This window comes from Cupressus sempervirens, chromosome 6 (genome assembly GCF_028749045.1).
Source record: "Cupressus sempervirens isolate cs-2001-9-10 chromosome 6, ASM2874904v1, whole genome shotgun sequence".
Taxonomy (NCBI): Eukaryota; Viridiplantae; Streptophyta; class Pinopsida; order Cupressales; family Cupressaceae; genus Cupressus; species Cupressus sempervirens.
The window spans coordinates 123273252-123290505 of NC_143123.1; the positions used below are offsets into that span (position 1 = coordinate 123273252).

At 33.2% G+C, this 17254-nt stretch overlaps 1 protein-coding gene and 1 pseudogene across 1 annotated transcript; one reads left to right on the forward strand and one right to left on the reverse strand.

Moving 5' to 3' along the window:
- Nucleotides 1–283: 283 nt before the first annotated feature.
- LOC149551531 (B3 domain-containing protein Os06g0194400-like) lies at nucleotides 284–7754 on the reverse strand. The gene is made up of 6 exons (XM_089787032.1): nucleotides 6994–7754; nucleotides 6774–6872; nucleotides 4624–4655; nucleotides 4334–4493; nucleotides 3315–3521; nucleotides 284–889 (listed from the first exon to the last, which is right to left on the reverse strand). The coding sequence occupies exons 1-6, from the start codon at nucleotides 7129–7131 to the stop codon at nucleotides 410–412; spliced, it is 1116 nt and encodes a 371-aa protein (XP_089643158.1). The 5' UTR covers nucleotides 7132–7754; the 3' UTR covers nucleotides 284–409.
- Nucleotides 7755–15530: 7776 nt separating this feature from the next.
- Nucleotides 15531–16858, forward strand: LOC149551532 (putative 26S proteasome non-ATPase regulatory subunit 3 pseudogene; annotated as a pseudogene).
- The last annotated feature ends 396 nt before the right edge of the window (nucleotides 16859–17254 follow it).

Genomic DNA, 17254 nt, shown 5'->3' on the forward strand with positions numbered 1-17254 from the left:
TAAAAAACTTATACAATCAAATCTAAAAATAAAATGCACACATTCCAAATAGATTGTAAAATCTGATACTGTTAATTTGTCAATTTAAACAAAAATTGTTATTTTTTCCTAAACGAATCTTCGTAATATTATCAAGTTGTTTTCAGGTCATCTAAATTGTCTACAACTAATACCAATACCAACAAGTTAATACATACATATAAATACCTATTACTTACATTATTATGCGTTCAATGAATTTGAAGAAGTCAAAGCAAAGCAAATGTCAACAAAAACGAGGACATGAAAAATGAGCAGTTACCATTAACTATAAAACTTTAGTTACGTAGCTACTAATGTGTACCAAAAGTTAGCAGTAAGCTGGAAGTTTTGACAAAAACCATTAAGTTGTAGCTTATTTCATACATTATCAAGCAGCCACCGTCACAATACGCCCATTGGACGGTTTAATATGATCTTCGGACCTTGATGATGCCTTTCTTATCGGCATCATGCTGTTGATCTGCTTTTTACCTTTTGATTTCCCCTTGGACTTGGGTTCTGCAGTAGTGTCTTCTTTCACGTTTAACTTTTGCCCCTCGTTGCTCTCATCCTGCTGCTTCTCCTGTTCTTTCACATCAGATTTTATTAATGGTTTTTCACCAGATTTCTTAGACTTTTGCTTCCCATCTTTTGCTTTGGCCAAAGCTTTCGATATCTTGGACTTTTTAGACAACCTGCCATTTCCTTCAACCGAAGCATCTGAGGCATCTTCCTCATCTTCTGAGGATTTTTTTCGTTTCCCAGACTCGAACAACTCTTGGACAGAAAGCTCCTGGACAGCGTCTGTATCACTGTCTAAAGCCTTCCTCTTCCCTGTTTCAAAATCAGCCGATCTAACAATATACACCTGGAAACAAAGAGACGTAAATTAAGATTAGTCGGGACAATTCTAGGATGCAAACATTGAAGAAATCATTACATTACAATAGGCTACGATAGAAGGGGCATCAACTTTCGAGTAAAAGTTTTGGGTCAAAGGTTAGTGCTGTCTTTGGAGTACGTTACCAACACACATTTGAGTGCTTCCTGTGGATCATGATATTTAGTCACTGGAAAAGATCACCGGTTTGAACAAGTGAAACGTGGGGATGAGGTCTTTAATTTACAATCTCACCAATTAATAGCTAAGGATCGAAATTGTTTCACATAAAGCTGGAGGGTGTGTCATGCAAGCCTCATCAGTCACATTAAAAAGTTTACCAGACATTTATTTATTTTAAAATAGAATCTCCAATTACTTACAAAATGAAAAGATGTTGAATAGTGAGTATCCCAAATTAACTAACCACATATGAGATGACGGCTTTTAGAATAATAAAATATCCTTGGTTTGAGCATGATTATTTATGTTCAATAAGGAAAACAAATAATAGTGAATGTTTGCAATGTTTTTAAGTTAAGGTTCTGTGGAAGATCAGTAACTTGTTAGATTTCACAGTCCATACATTAGCTTCAACGCATTAACTTTAATGGAGCCTTAGTGGGCAGCAATAAACTCAATTACTGCTCGAACAAAACAAAACTATCAAGACTTGGGATCTGTATATTTTAAAAGAAAGTTCCTTCTAATTTTTTTCAAAGAATCATAATTCTACAAATGCGTGAAAAGAGAAACAGCAATACATTGTCATAATCTCAAAGATTATCTTCATTAGAATGAAATCTTAGCGAAGAGCCAAAAGAAAGTTCTTGTACCAAAAAGCCAAAAGCAAAACTCAGTACTCTTTTCATCCAAAGGAATGAAAAGATCTACTATTGCTTCAAACATATACTTATGGACCAGACAACTATACTAAAAGAAATGAAAAGATTTAGTAAACAATATATATCGTTCCTAGTCCATAAATAAAATGGCCAATAAAAGTTCTTGTAACAAACAAAATAATCTATGAACACTATGGACTTCACTTTCAATGTTATCCCTTCTCCTGGAAGGGCTAAGGATACCTTGCCGATGATGACCATCTCCCCGGTGAGGATGGAGGAAAAATATAAGAATATGTTTTCTGCTAACCCTGTTGTATTGCAGGTTCATGCATCAGAGGTGGCTAAAGGTAATTGTGCTGGCTGCCAAGAGCTGTCTGGTTTGGTGAAGGGCAGAAAAAGGGAGACGGAGGCCTTCAATACCCAGCTCACTACGTTGGATGAGAATTTTAACACTCTCTCCAAGTTTGCACTAAAGGTGACCCATGACCCATGCTGCTGCTACCACTCTCCAGCTGCACCAAGAAAATGAAGAGGAAGGTCTTGGCAAGGGCTCAAAGAAACTATATGGTTTTGGCGAAGAAGGGAAAAGAAAAGGCCAAAATTTAGGCCTTTGTTTTATTTTACTTTATGTAATATGCTCTGGATTTGCCATCTGTTGGTATACACCAGCTTCTAATTACTTGATATGGCCGATGGGCCTTAAAGATTTCAATATTTATTGGTTAAGTAATTACTAATTACTTGATATACACCAGCTTCTAATTACTTGATATGGCCGATGGGCCTTAAAGATTTCAATATTTATTGGTTAAGTAATTACTAATTACAGTAGATATGTTGTTGATAGTCTTAGTATACATGTTTATATATGGCTTTTAGTAGGAAAAATAATATGCAGGCTGCTAGTAATTTTGTTTTCATTACTAATAGCTGAAATTCTATGTTAGATGATATCTGATTTAGTAATTTGGGGACTCTATTTATGATATCTGGTTTAGTAATTTGGGGACTCTATTTATGATATTAAAGAAAGGCCTGTCAATGTGCTGGTAGTTTTATTTATGGACATGTGATGTGAATGAATGGTCATCCATAGTAATGTACTAAGGGCCAGCCCCCTTGTTTTTAGGCTGCTTTTTAACATCAAAAACAAATAAAATAATCTTATCTTTGAATAGATTTATTCAAGATATAAGTTTAAGTGAGAAAGTAATTATTAACAAATAAATTGAGAGATATATCCAAGAAATAAACTACAAATGTATAATCCTGTTGGCACCCCATTACTATTGAACATAGTGACACAAAACAAAAAGAAAGATAGCATTATAAATTTAAGTGAGAAAGTAAGAAAGTAATTATTAACAAATGCATCGAGAGAGATATCCAAGAAAGAAACTACAAATATATAATCCTGTTGGCACCCATTACTATTGAACATAGTGATACTGAACAAAAAGAAAGGTAGCATTACAGTCCTTACAGTCCTCTTATGGAGAAACAAGAGGATTCATTCAAGTATATCCAAAATGCAAAAGCGTACACATTCAGTTATTTCATATTACCTTGAATCTGTTTGCTGATATCAGCTGGAAAACCAAGCAGTCACCCTCAATCAAACCATGTTCAATTGAGTAACCTCTCCATCCTGCACTGAGACCAACCTTACCAGCAAGATAAAGAGTTTCAGTTTCGTCGCCATTTTCATCCTCTAAAATCATCCTTGTATTTTGTTTCGGTAAGTGTGCCTTGCAAAAATCAGATGGAAGGCCCTGTGTAAAGTAAATTCATCAGGGGTGACCCTTGGAAACATAGTAAATTTATTAAGTCAACGTACAATGAAATTAAAAACACTTGCAAACATAAAATATTCATGAAGTTAGTGGTCATTTCTTGTTGCAAGTAGAGACTAATCAACCAAATTTCCTTTAAGGTTTTAAGCTTAAAATAGGTATAGTCCATGGGGCATATGGTGGGGATGGAACTATAGTTTCCCTCCCACTGCACCATGGGCCCACCCCCTTCAGCCAAGCTATTAGTAATTCTTGATTACTAGAATCTAAGCTGGGAATTGAGCGAAGCCCTTCACAATCCCAGACGGAGGGACCACTAGCAAAAGACGTTGCCTGCATTAAGAACTAAAACTCGTCGTCACCAGCTCCATTTGGTACATAATTTTTTTAAAGTAACTTTTAAGAAAACAATAATAAATGAAAAGGCTCAAAGGGTGACCATTCTCACTGCAAACCCATCAAGATGGTCTTGCAAAAATGAAGTCTATAAGAAGCTGACGAAAAAAATAGCCTTCAGTGTATATGTTTCTTACAACCAAATATCAATCAACAAAAAACCCATATTCAAAGAGTTAAATCCTTATGTTTTAAATTGTAGTATTCAACAGAAAGTAGCAGCTACCTTCTCCATTTGGTGTATTAGATTTAAGAAAATTGTAACTTAAATGAAAAATCAATATAAAAAAATTGCATTCAGCACATTGCATTTACTTTGAAAAGAAGTTAATACCTATCCACAAAATCCACTTGTATTACAAGTTACAAATGAAGTGTTCAAGAATTTTTCATACCAGCCAAAACCCACTAGAAATGTGAGAATGTAACATCGGTTTCACAAATGCTGGGTAGGTGGATCCTAAACCAGATTCAATATTGTATGCATGTTCAACTGCTTCTCGACTTGCTTCAACCGAGGCAATTGCATGTGAAAAGATTGTTCTACGGCCATAGCTGCAAACAACATTGTAAAATAAGCTAAAATGTTTTCTGAGCTATAATGTTTTCTGGTATTGATTGTGTAAAATATTTTTAATCAACACGTGAATTTGAATGTCAACAGCATAAAACCAACTGAGCTTACCTTTTCCGAAGATGAGGGATATCCACAGGCGCCTGCAAAATAATGAGTCAATTTTCTGCCAGGTCTACTACATACTAAAGAGAAATCTACACTGTCCAAACCTCTAATTGTCATGCAGTTGTGAAATATACAAATATGCAATATTTAGATGATAAAACAAGCACTATTATCTGCATACCCTTTCCTTGCGATGGGGCTATAGGTAAATGTTCAATAATTTTGAGCGTCCATATCTGATGTCATAAGAATGTCAAGCATTTTTTCTACCCTAGTTAGCTTAGAAAAAATGAAGCTCGCGCTGAAGACTCATTAATGCTAGCCAGATGCCTCTGGAATCCTATTTCATATATTCTAGAGACCTCATTAATATTCAATAACGATTTAGCATTGTTTGAGAATTCAATGGAACTTTTCAATCCTGACATTCGTTTAGAACAAGAATTGTGTACAGCACTGGAAGGTAACCACGGTTACAGAGAAGCAAGGAGCCGAGGCTGCCACTAAATGACAATATGCACAATCTCTTCACCAAGATTCTCTAAGTTTAGAAAGCTATATTCCATTTGGGATCTTGAAAGGCTTCTTAAAAATTTAAAGCTAAACAAAACATTAAGTTACAGAAGACATTTGGAGGCACGGTTTTTATCATTTGACAATATAAACATATTCCATTATCAAAATAATGATAATTGACATAAATAGTTCCAACAACTGGAATAGTTGCTATTGGTTGACCACGATTTCTGAGTTTCTGATCCAATGGTGAGTGTAAAATGAAGGACACGAATCAATGGCTCTACATCCATATTTGCGGGTTCTAATTGATAGGTATGCTTCTCCAAAAGCATTTGAGACTCCGAAAATCTTGGGGTTCAGCCGAAACCAGTGACTACAAATGATAAAGAATCACGAGGACTATAGCATCCAATCAGAGAATAAAGCACCCAAACCCTGCCGATCTCAATGGTATAGTGATCAGAAAATTCGAGATTCAAGTACTGGTTTGCTGAAAAACTTTAAGGCTCAGCCAAACCCAGTGGGTACAACGGGAATTATTGTAGGAGTTTAGCTGGGTGCTCAATGACTACTCGGAGGGTTAGGTACTAGAATATTCATGTTTTCCTAGTCAGATGATAATGATAGAGCACCCAAACCCTAGCAGTGCTCAATTGTATAGTGATTGGAGAACCCAAACCCTAGCAGTGCTGAATGGTATAGTGATCAGAGAATCCGAGATTAGAGAACTGGCAATCCAAAAGAATTTGAGATTTGGTGAAAATTTTAAGGTTCAGCTGAACCTAGTGGGTACAACGGGAAATCTTGTAGGGCTTTAAATCTAGTAATGGATTGCTCAATTACTGTGCTCAAAGGGTTAGGAACTATAACATTCATGTTTCTTTTGACAACTAAACCTAGTCAGATGATAATGATAACGCACCCAAAGCCTAGCAGTGCTCAACGGTATAGCTTTCAGAAGAGCCCTAAGAAAATTTTAAAAAATTGAGTCCTCGAGCTCCAAAAGTATTTTAAGCTGGGAAAATCTTCTAAGAAAACCATACCTAGCAGGTACAAATGGTAAAGGATCATGGTTTCAAGTAGATTATTATTCGAATATATATCTAGTAGTTAAAGTGCTCTACGTCAAATTGCTCAGATGTTTGAGATATTCATGCTGTTTAAAGACTACACATAATCAGAAGCTAAAGCAGTCAAACCCTTCAGTACACCACAACACGGGGTCGTCAGAGAGCAGGCACCCACCCAATGCCCTTGCTCTATGTCAGCAAACAAGCCGTACACGTTAAGGAAACCCTATTTGAAGGGTAACCAAGAAGCAGACCCCATACCAAAGGTTCATTAGAGGGGCATACCAATGTGAGTCATACACCAAGAAAGAACCCAAAAACAACAATGCCCTCGCTCTATGTCAGCAAACAACAATGCCCTTGCTCTATGTCAGCAGATAAGCCCTACAAGTTAAGACAACCCTATTTACAGGGTAACCAAGAAACATAGCACATGCCCCTGTTTCAGTCAAAAGCCCCATTTCTACTCAAGCATCGCTGCCGGGAATGCGGAAGTTCTTCTAAACTGCAAGACATTTGTCCCCAGATCCTACATTGCAAAGTTAAGGTAACTACATTACTTACTTCACGGTAAACTGGAGTTGGATTGTTGGCTACACGACTGGAGCGACGCACCACCACTGGTCCCTCCTCACTCCTCTGCTTCCGGGGATTTGAAGACCTCTATAAATGCAAAACACGAATTTCAAAACAGGATCCCATCACAGAAACAGCAACACATAATCACAATACCAGCAAGCCAGAATAAAGGGGAAATTTTAACTTGCATTGAACCAGTACAAACCTTTACAGACTTGGAGGCCGAATTAGAGACCTGTTTTAAACTGCTGGCGAGTCCTGGGAGATTGAGCTCCTCCATGCGCCTCCTGTTTTCTTCCAGACGCTGCCTTCGGACTTCTTCGTAATCATTCGTCGTAGCCATTTGGTTTCGGCCGCAAAATCAATGAGCCCGCGCTTATTCGCTGCGCAGAAGAGGCAACAATACAGAAGATTTAAGCTCAGCCAAAAAATTATATATATCAGTTGCCCCGAAGAAAAGGGGATTTTAGTGCAAGCCACAGTACTCGGACGGAGATCAGCAGTGATTAAGGTAAGATGAGGTGTTATTATTTATAAAGAAAGGCGAAATGAGTGTAAATCATCATTCATTCATCGGCTGGTTACATGGAATTTGACCGTTGAAGAACTGTACAGACAGATTTTTGGTAAGAAAAAAGTACAATTTGCGTGCTCGAAAATATTTAAAAATGTAGATTTGTGTATAGTTTTATATGAAAACATATTAAATGTAATATTTTGAAAATCATCCGCCTGGCCGACAAGACATTTGGGAGGAGGCGTAATTTATTTGGGCAGACCAGTTTATCTGGAAATGATTTCGTAACAAGAGCTCCACTAATTTTGCCATCACTTTGCTTTTGTTTTTTTATTGCCTTTTCCTTCTTTTAGGTTGCGCAATCGTTAGCGGAAATTTCAAAACTATTTATTTAAATTTGTATAGTACATTTCTTGGGGATTTTTTATTTTAAAGAATGCAACTACTTTGCCCTTATGTTTCAGTTTGATACAATTAAATAGTTGAAAAAACTTTTCCTCTTAGATAAATATAAGTTTAAAAATAATAACTAATAATTATCAATAGTTGAAATAAACAATTATTAAGCATGTAAATAAATGTAGAAATTGAATATACTAAGAGTGTGGTCGTTTACTTATATTTTTGATGTCCATATGTTTAGAAATTTGCTAATTTATAAGTTTGCATAATGTTTTAAGTTAGTCCATGGTGGCTAATGAAGCGGTAAATAATAGGTAATTTTAAATTTTGAAATTCAAAAAAAGTGAGATTTATGTCTTTAATTATAAGAGTGATAGTGAAGTTTACAATTTACATATTTGATCTAAAGTGATCAAAAATAGGATGAGGGATTTTTGATAAAGGATTTAGTTACAGTTGGTAATTAGTTCTTATATGGTTTATTAGTACTTGCCGGTAGGCTAAGTACTATTGTGTCATTTTTTAGATTACTCGCGTTAACTTGTTATTAAATTACCTCTATTCTACCAATAAAAATTCATTTCATTCCATATTTTTCTACAAATATTATGTTTACAAAGAAATACATGTCAATTTTTTAACTTTAGAATTTATATATATTAATTTTGTAGCTTTTAATTGGATGAATGGATTAGAGTCTTATATGGGGATTTGTGAATTTGCAAGAAGTATTTTTTTTAAAATATTTTTATTGTTTCTCTTATTCCTAATTTTTAGCACATTTGTTATCTCTTTTGTTCAAATTGCTTTATGAACACTTCAATTATTGTATATGGATTTTAGAATAGAAAACTACATATTATAATAATATAATCAATTATTTATATTTCTTATTTTTAAGAACTATTATAAATAGTTTGTTTGATTATAAAGAAATACATTGAATTTTTTTTTTTTAATATTTTAATCATTTACTTTAATTATTTATTACAACTCTTAGATGAGTGTTATTCCCTCCAATTCTTCAACTATTGTTTGAAATATTTATAATATTTTAGTATATTAAAAAAATTATATTGTATTTATTTCATTCTTTCACTACTAATATTTATTAAATAGTTTTTTCAATTATCATTATTTGAATTTTAATATTATATTAAAAAAATTAAAATAATATATTATAAAACAAAGTTGAATACATTTTTATCAAATTATATAGCATAGTACACAAAAAGTGTTGTTTTAATTATAATATTTAACAATATACTGTGAAAGTATTAAAATTATGAAAGTACACATTAGTATATTTGATACATATAATAAATATATAATGAAATTACAACTAAATTTATATCAAAATTAAAACTAATACTATTAAAGGCAAGTATTAAGCCACTATGTGGCACTTGTTAAGTTAGTTTTATTGATATGTTATATAAGTTAATGTTAAGTTGTTGAAAATAATTAAATATAATAATATGTCTAATTGTGTGTGAGGAAGAATAATAATGGAGTTTGATTTAGTAGTGAGAATAAAATGAGGAATATAAATGTTGTTGAACAGCTCGTTTAGATTTAGTGTCATAGAGTTTTTGAATATGATTTTTCAACATTATGAAATTTATGGTATTTAATATAGTATTCATATCATGATTAAATTTATTACAAATTAATAAAAATGAGTGAAAAAATGATTAAATATATGAATTGATGGCAATCAAATAATTATTATGACTAAATATCGTTTGATCAAATGGGTACATCTAGGCCTATTCTAGAACCCTAGTTATGACTCCTAGGACCTAATAACTAACCAAATACCTTAGTTGTACATCCCTAGAAACTTCTGACCAATTGACACAAACTAATCAACAAATGGCCAAATATGCTACCGATCTACAAGTAAATACAAATGACTAAATATAAATTATCCAAGGATATACCCAAACACACGACAATAAATTACCAACAACCACACACAAATAAAATCACAACAGTTAATTGAAGTTCAACGACATGCATAAATTAGAATTATAACTCATGAAACATGGAGAGACACTTTGCCTCCAAAAAGAACTCAATGTTTTTCCTCAAAAAAATAATAACTATAATAAAATGCAATTCTCTAAAAGAAGCCTCCATAAGCTACCCCTTCAAGTGAGTTCAAATACATATATATACATGAGTAGAAAAATGAATAGTCAAGAGGGGGGAAGTGAATAATCTTTTATTTCCTAATCAAAATGCATTAGCTATGTAAGAACGCCCAATAGCTCTTGATTGGGTCATATCACTCTTGACAACTCTTCATTATTCCTAACAATTGAACCCAAACCAAGCCAAAACTATAACTAACAAGACAACTTTTGGTTAGCTCCCGACGACTCCTAATTATTCCTTTAAGAGATAGAGGTGCCCAAGTTAAACAAGGAACACTTCTTTTCATGGAAAAGAAGGATGAGGTTTTCTCTATTTGGAATTAGAGAATATGTGCATTATACTACATGGATAATCATTATACTTTATCAACACTTGGATCTATGAAAATTGAGCAAATAAAGGAAAGGCTAGAACACAACACCTTAGTGATTGAAATAGCTTATGCCTTAACTAATGCTAAGGGGGTGTAGGAAAAACTTGCACTTACTTATGGAGGTGATCAGAATGTACTGAGAGTGAAGGTTGAAAGTCTCACAAGAAAGTTTGATGCTGAAAATGCAAGAAGGTGAGAACATTGTACAATAATGCAACATAATCAAGGAAGTGGATAGTGGTAGAGATTAAGATGCAAAAACAATAGTGGAGATTTATTCTTGATTGATCCATGTGCTCAAGATTCTCAAGAGGCAAAAAGAGTGGTTGAGATTAAGAGGCAAAAATGATTGATGGAGATTAAGAGGCAAAAGAGATTTCACTCACCTTGGAAAGTGTGCACTCAATGTGTAGACTTTTTTTTTCTTTTTTTTTTTAAATTAGAAATTTCTTTTAATTTGTACACATGGGATTAAGGGGATTTTATTTAATTAAAAGGGTGTGTGTTCTTTCGACAATTAAATAAAACTTAGAATAAGGTGGTCAAACCATAAGATAAAATCAAATAAATAATTAAGTGATGATTTGATCAAGGATTATGATTGAATAATTATGAAAATTTGATTAAGCACATAATGTGGTCTAGCATAGAGATTTAAAATGTTGAAAGAGGGCTTATAGTTTACTAGACCATTTTTGGGTAATTACATTTACCACTTCCCAAGCCCTTCATACCATCTATGAAGATTTACACCTCAAAATTCTCCATTTCTCAAACATCAATATGAAATTCTTTGCAATGTTGTCTAATGGATATGTAGTGAAAATTACATTAAAAGGTGTTCATTGTTGCTAAATAAAACTAATCTCAACTAAAAACTAAAATTAAAACATATGTTTGTATAGAAATCATATGTTTGATAATGTAGCAAGGTAATGGAAAGGAGAGTGCACAATAAAACACTTATTTATAATGGTTATTATAGAAAGTAATACAACCACCATGTACTTGGACAAAACATTGAGCCTTTTGTATGCTTCATTTTATTTCAATATCTTTTTGTTTCTTTTATATTTGAGTTAAATCATTGTGTCATCACACAAAATATTTATTAGTAGAAAATCTTTATTTTAAATAAACACAAAATATATTTTTAACATTTTTAAATTTAACTTCAAATTTAAAAGAAGAATGTGTAATATATTACTATTGCATATCAAGGAGACAAAAAGAGATTACAAGTAGTTCAGAGTAGCAACGAGCCAAAAAAAACCAAAACAGCAAAGCTAAAACACAACCCAATGGCTAGAGTGGAGAGTTTACAACATATTACATCAAGTGTATTGTCACTACATTATATAGATAACCTTAAACATATTAAACTTCCTCTTCACCACTGGACTCCGAAGTAGTGAATCTGAGGGAGGGAGGCATAAAAGTCATAACTAGTCGCTCCGATACTGATTCTTGAATGTGTAATATATTATTATTTTCTATATTGATTAACAAGAATTTATTAGAAATAATTTATATATTGATAATCATTACATTCCAAAAGTACTCATTTTTTAAAGACTTCTATAATCACACATGAAATATAAACAAAACATTATGAAAAAGAAAGACAAAAATATTAATAACAAGGTTGCAAAGCAATGAAGTCCTTGGCAAAATTTTGCTAGGACTTGTTTAAACTTAGAAAAACTTTAAAAATATTTTTTTGAAAATAATTAAAAATTATAAAGAAATGTTGAAGTAGATAATGTTTAATAATTTGATATTAATTGTTATTATTTATTTCTAAACGTGAATATGTGAGAATGATGATATTAGTTTAATTATCTATTTTATTTTATCAAAAAAAAAAAGGAAAAAAAAAGTTAAAGTTTATAAAAGTTAAAAGTCATCTTAATATGCCTATGAATGGGTCTAGTGAGGTTATCTCACCTCTCTTCCTAATTAAGGAATCAATTGTTTGGGAAAATCCTCTTGTGGGATGATGCGAATATAATTTTGTTGGGGCTTCAAAAGGGAATATATGGCCATTAGAGGTTGGTTTTATTATTAACGATGAGAATGGTGATCTTGTTGGTCTAGCGGGAAAAGGCTATAGAATGACACAAATAATGTTGTTGAAGCAGAGGCAATTTTGTTGGCAATAAGAGCATCTAAGAAATTAGGAGTGACAAAATTGCATGTAGAAGGTGATTCTGCAATAATTACTAAAGCCATTAGCAAAGGATCTTTGGATGCATGACACCTTCAAAATTGCATTGCCAACATCATCCAAGAACTAGCTTTAATAGAGGACTTCAAAATTTTACACATTAAAAGAGAAGGAAATCATGAAACGGACAAAATGTATAATTGGGCTTTAAATTTGAATGTAGAGAAAGTTGGAATTGAAAAATTAGAAGAATTAAACCTACATGATGATGAGGAAATAAATTGAAATTGATTAAATGATTGTTTTGAAGGTGATGGAAAGAGGATAAGCTTTTATTTTGTGATGTATGACACAATAAACAAGGAGAGGGTGGAACATCCTTACACAATTAAGTACAACCACTCATCAACCTTATTCAATTAATATTTTTTTAGGAGTTCATTACCACAAGAAAGTAGTGAGCTTTCTATTATAGATCATAATGGAGTATTCATTCACTCTAACCGGAAAAACCAACATAATCCTTCTTTTGAGAAGGCTAAGAAACAACGGTGGGAGTATTTGTTTGAGTTTAGGCACAAGGTACTCAAAGAAGTTATTGTGATGTGGAGCCTAATCAAACTCAGAGGTTTATTTAGTGTGGTTTCTACCCAAAGTATATCTACATAGGTTTGGGAGCAGCACCCCCAAGACCGGGTCAAGGGGCAGTGCCCCAAGTGTGATCCCCATTGGAGTATAGGGTGGGATCGAGGGGCAACACCCCCGAAGCCAAAAATGACCTTATATTGTAAAAGGCATTAACTGCTATTATTCTATTGGATGACTTACTCTAGACCTAATTTTGTAAGTGAAAGAAGCTTATAAAATGGCTTAGGGTTAGGGTTTTCATAATGTATGGTGATATTGTAGCTTCTTGCGCCTGTATTGAGTTGTAAAGGATTATGGATTGTAATCACTAGATAATAATAATATGAGACTTGTTGTTGGTGAACATAGCCCAAGGATTAGGTGAACCACATTAAATCTTTGTGTCTTGTGTTCTCTTCTATGCGATCTATTATTTTCTAATATTGGTTATATTTGCATGTAACTATTATTTCTGTTAGTGGTTAATCTTGACAAAAGTGGTTGAAGTGTTATTGGGGGAGACACTCTTTAAGGTAAAAAAATATGTTGGAGTATATGGATAGGATGCCAAGGGCGGGGCAGGGTGAATGAATCAGTATCCTATAAAACTTTTTTATCTTAACCATTTAACCAATTTTATGTCTCTTCAACAACTCGGTAATCTCATAACTTCTACCACAATGCTTGAACTTGAAAGCAATCAATCTATTCTAATAAGCAATAAAATAAATATGTAAAAAAATTCTCATAGCATATAACACAACCATTTGGTCACATAGAAACCCTTAGTCAAAGGGAAAATTACAGTGGGGATGGTACCCTCACATCCATCACTGTTATAGTAAGAGGATGTCTTGTTAAGGCTACAAAATTTGTCACTTCTCATGACTTATTCTATTAGGAGTATACAATAAGATCTATTAAGATCTACCTTTCACAAGGATCTACAACACTCTTCTAAGTGTGTACTCGATTAAGAGATTTTATATAAGACTGTTAAGTCTACCTTTTTCAAGGATTTAGAACTACTAAAATGATGGGAAAGTAGCAGCAATTGATCTATGTGATAGCAACTTACTTTTCTTGATCAGATCTTAATTCTACACAATATTTTATATCATCTCTTGTGACTAATTTTCAATTCATCTTTCACTACTCTAGATTTCTAACCTTTAATGTGCTCAACTTTGTCCTCTGTCAAAAACTTATCCTTACCCCAATACCCTTCCCAATAATAACTAACTGTAGCTATAAATTTTTCCATACGAGTCCTTTATAGTTTTCTTTTTCCTTCATGATATTTGACCTAATTAGGGTTTAGGAACCCTATATAATGTATCTCATATTGAAATTAACAATATAGAATGATCTTTGTTCCTCACTTTCTTTACTTCATTCTTATTGGTCCTTTAAATGCCTTGTAATCACAAAGTAGTAAAGTCACATTCTTCAAGAAATCTTTGCAAATCTGTTCTTTAGAATACGTGAATCCATTTTCCCACTCAGTGTGATCAATTCACATCAATTTGTGTGCCTACTCAAACTATTATGTAGCCTATGTATTACTCAATAAATACTTTGTTCATTATGTTGTCATTCAGTGAAGTTCATGCTCAGGTATAACTATTCTTCTCAGTGATCTATGTTTAACTAGGTAAGGTCTCCAACTCAATGAGTATATAACAATTTAGTAATAAATATGCTTGGTGAGAACTGCATGCTTGACCTTATCTTCTTGTGTGCTCGAGCATTAGATAACTCAATAACTATTTTCACCAAATATCATTGACTCAACTTCTTGTCCATCTTTTGACACTAATTGCCAACATATTACTTATGAGAGGAACATTCTCCCCCTTTGACATTAGTGGTAGGAGTTGTTTATTCTTATAGTGTGATGTAAGAAAGAATAGAGTATTTCATATTTTCTCATCCTCATACATAGTACCAATTTGGGAATCTATCTATATGTGACCATGGTAGGTTGTTTAAGAGAATCAAATTCTTAAACCATATTTCTCATATGAAGTAGAAACCAAAATTGAGGAGACACTTTCTAAAATACCAAATGTCAAATGGGGGAAACCACATAACACTGTTGCAAGATTCTTGATCCATAAAATACATGAAGGCCATAGAACTAACATGTATATGGAGTCAACTAGGTCCTACTAATCTTATATTGTCTACCATTCTACACTAGCCTAGCCAAAGTCATAGTTCCAACCACTTGATAATTTTTTGTTAATGCCCATTAGGGCTTGTAGGGCATGTGTATTATTGTTTTATTGCCTCACCAAGCCATGTTAGAGATGTTTTCAAATCTGTTTGTTTCCTAGATGGAAAACCAATAGCACTAAGATTTTCTTTCTTAAGAAAACACCTTGAAGACTTTGATATTATAGGATGCACTAGCTGACATTATAATTTTTATTTTATTACTATATTCACCACTTTCTGCAACCATCTTCTTCCTCCTGCCTTTGTGCCTCTTCTTGCCTTATGTTGTATTTTCCTAAGGAAGAAGAAAATGATATCCCCCCTCAACAAAAAATCAAGTTATTTCTTCTAAGCACAATAATCTTTTAGAATTAGAGGTTTGCATACTTGTTGGTAGTGATTTATTTGATTAACCAAAAATAATACCATGATGCCAAGATATGTTCTTCAAATGCCATTTTTTGTTTGAAGCAATTAAGTTGAAGAACTCTTAATCTTTTAGTTGCTAGGTTGTACATTTATTACTCATATAGCTATAAGCTAGAAAATTATCTTGTTAAAATAGGAAGTACTCTTCTTACCTTACATTGAACAACAATATTGCAACATGATAAGCTAGGACATAAAACAATGTTGAATCACTTGCTACGAAATTACTTACACTATAATCTTTATGATCAATCAAAAAAAGTAATTTCAAAAGCTCCATGATTTGAATAGTTTTGATAAGTAGGAGATATTTTCCATAGCAAGTCAAATTGTGATATTGCTATCAGGATTTACCTGTGTAGTTTTTTAGTCAAACTAATTGACCCATATATTATAAGTAGTGATTCACACATGAATAGTTTTGTCATCATTTGTAATAATAGCGAAGAATATAGACAATACAACTATAGTGCATAGATGCAAAGGTGAGTCTTTTGCAAGCATCTCATAAGGCTCTAGTATCAGCTCATGGCTTCCACATTCAATAAAATAAATGCACTTCTATTGTTCAATTGTTGCTTGGTAAAATTCTAAAGAGGACAATATTTATGCAAAATGGAATGAAGGTAGATTTGAGGCCCTATCTTGAACTTACAAATGTTTCTCATATAGGAGATTCAAAACTTTTCTATAGGGTTGTGGATAAGTATTCAAAAAAATTCAACATTGATAGAACACATAATTTGATTGTTCAATTGTACCACAATGTGATAAGAATTGAACTGAATAATATTAGTATCTCATACTGCCAATATTTTTTTTTGATGTTGCTGACATGTTGAGGTTGAACTCAGATACTCTTGTAGAAAATGTTGGGAGCATTTCCACAAAAGAAATCCATGATGAAGCTATTAATGCAACCATTGGCCATGCTAATAGGTATATGCTCTTGAAAGAGATTGTTGATATGTACTCCACAAATGAGCCTTAATTCACATTCAACTCACATATAGTGTTTTGTCTCAACATGCATAATGAAGATATTAAGGTTTTGTGCTTCCTTCCAAATGCACAAAAAAAAGGAGAAAGAGAGTGTTGAAAATTTTAGAGAAAGGTAGGAAAAAGAGAAAGAACTCATAAAGAATATTTCCAATAAAGATGATGATAAGTTTTAGATTAGAAACTTGAGTGGTAAATTCAACTTAGTTACCCAGTTCCCCCCCCCCCCCCCCCCAACCCTTCAAACTAGACCTTTGTTCTAGTCCTGGTTCCTTTTTGGGTTCCACTTTGGTTCAAACCTAGGTAAGCTAGTTACTCTAGGTAGAACCATGGTCAAACCAGGGTAGACCCAGGGCGATGAAGTGTAAACAAGTTGAGGAACAACACAATGGTTCCAACTCCAATTTGCACTATCGGTTCATTTCAAAACAAAACTTTTCTCGCCCACCATCTTCCTGCTGATGTTGTGCCCCCTATTGCATTTGGGGGTGTTTTGCCAGTAGATGCTACTCTTGGGAAGTCTTCTACCCCTAGTGTTGTGTCTGGTGGTGGGTCTTCTGGGCTATCTTAGA

Coding starts and splice junctions, on each gene's coding strand:
- LOC149551531 (XM_089787032.1), bottom strand. CDS start 7,131: ATGGCTACGACGAATGATTACGAAGAAGTCCGAAGGCAGCGTCTGGAA. Junction 3,522..4,333: donor TTTCTAGTGGGTTTTGGCTG/GTATGAAAAATT, acceptor TACTTTACACAG/GGCCTTCCATCTGATTTTTG. Junction 890..3,314: donor TATCAGCAAACAGATTCAAG/GTAATATGAAAT, acceptor CTTTGTTTCCAG/GTGTATATTGTTAGATCGGC.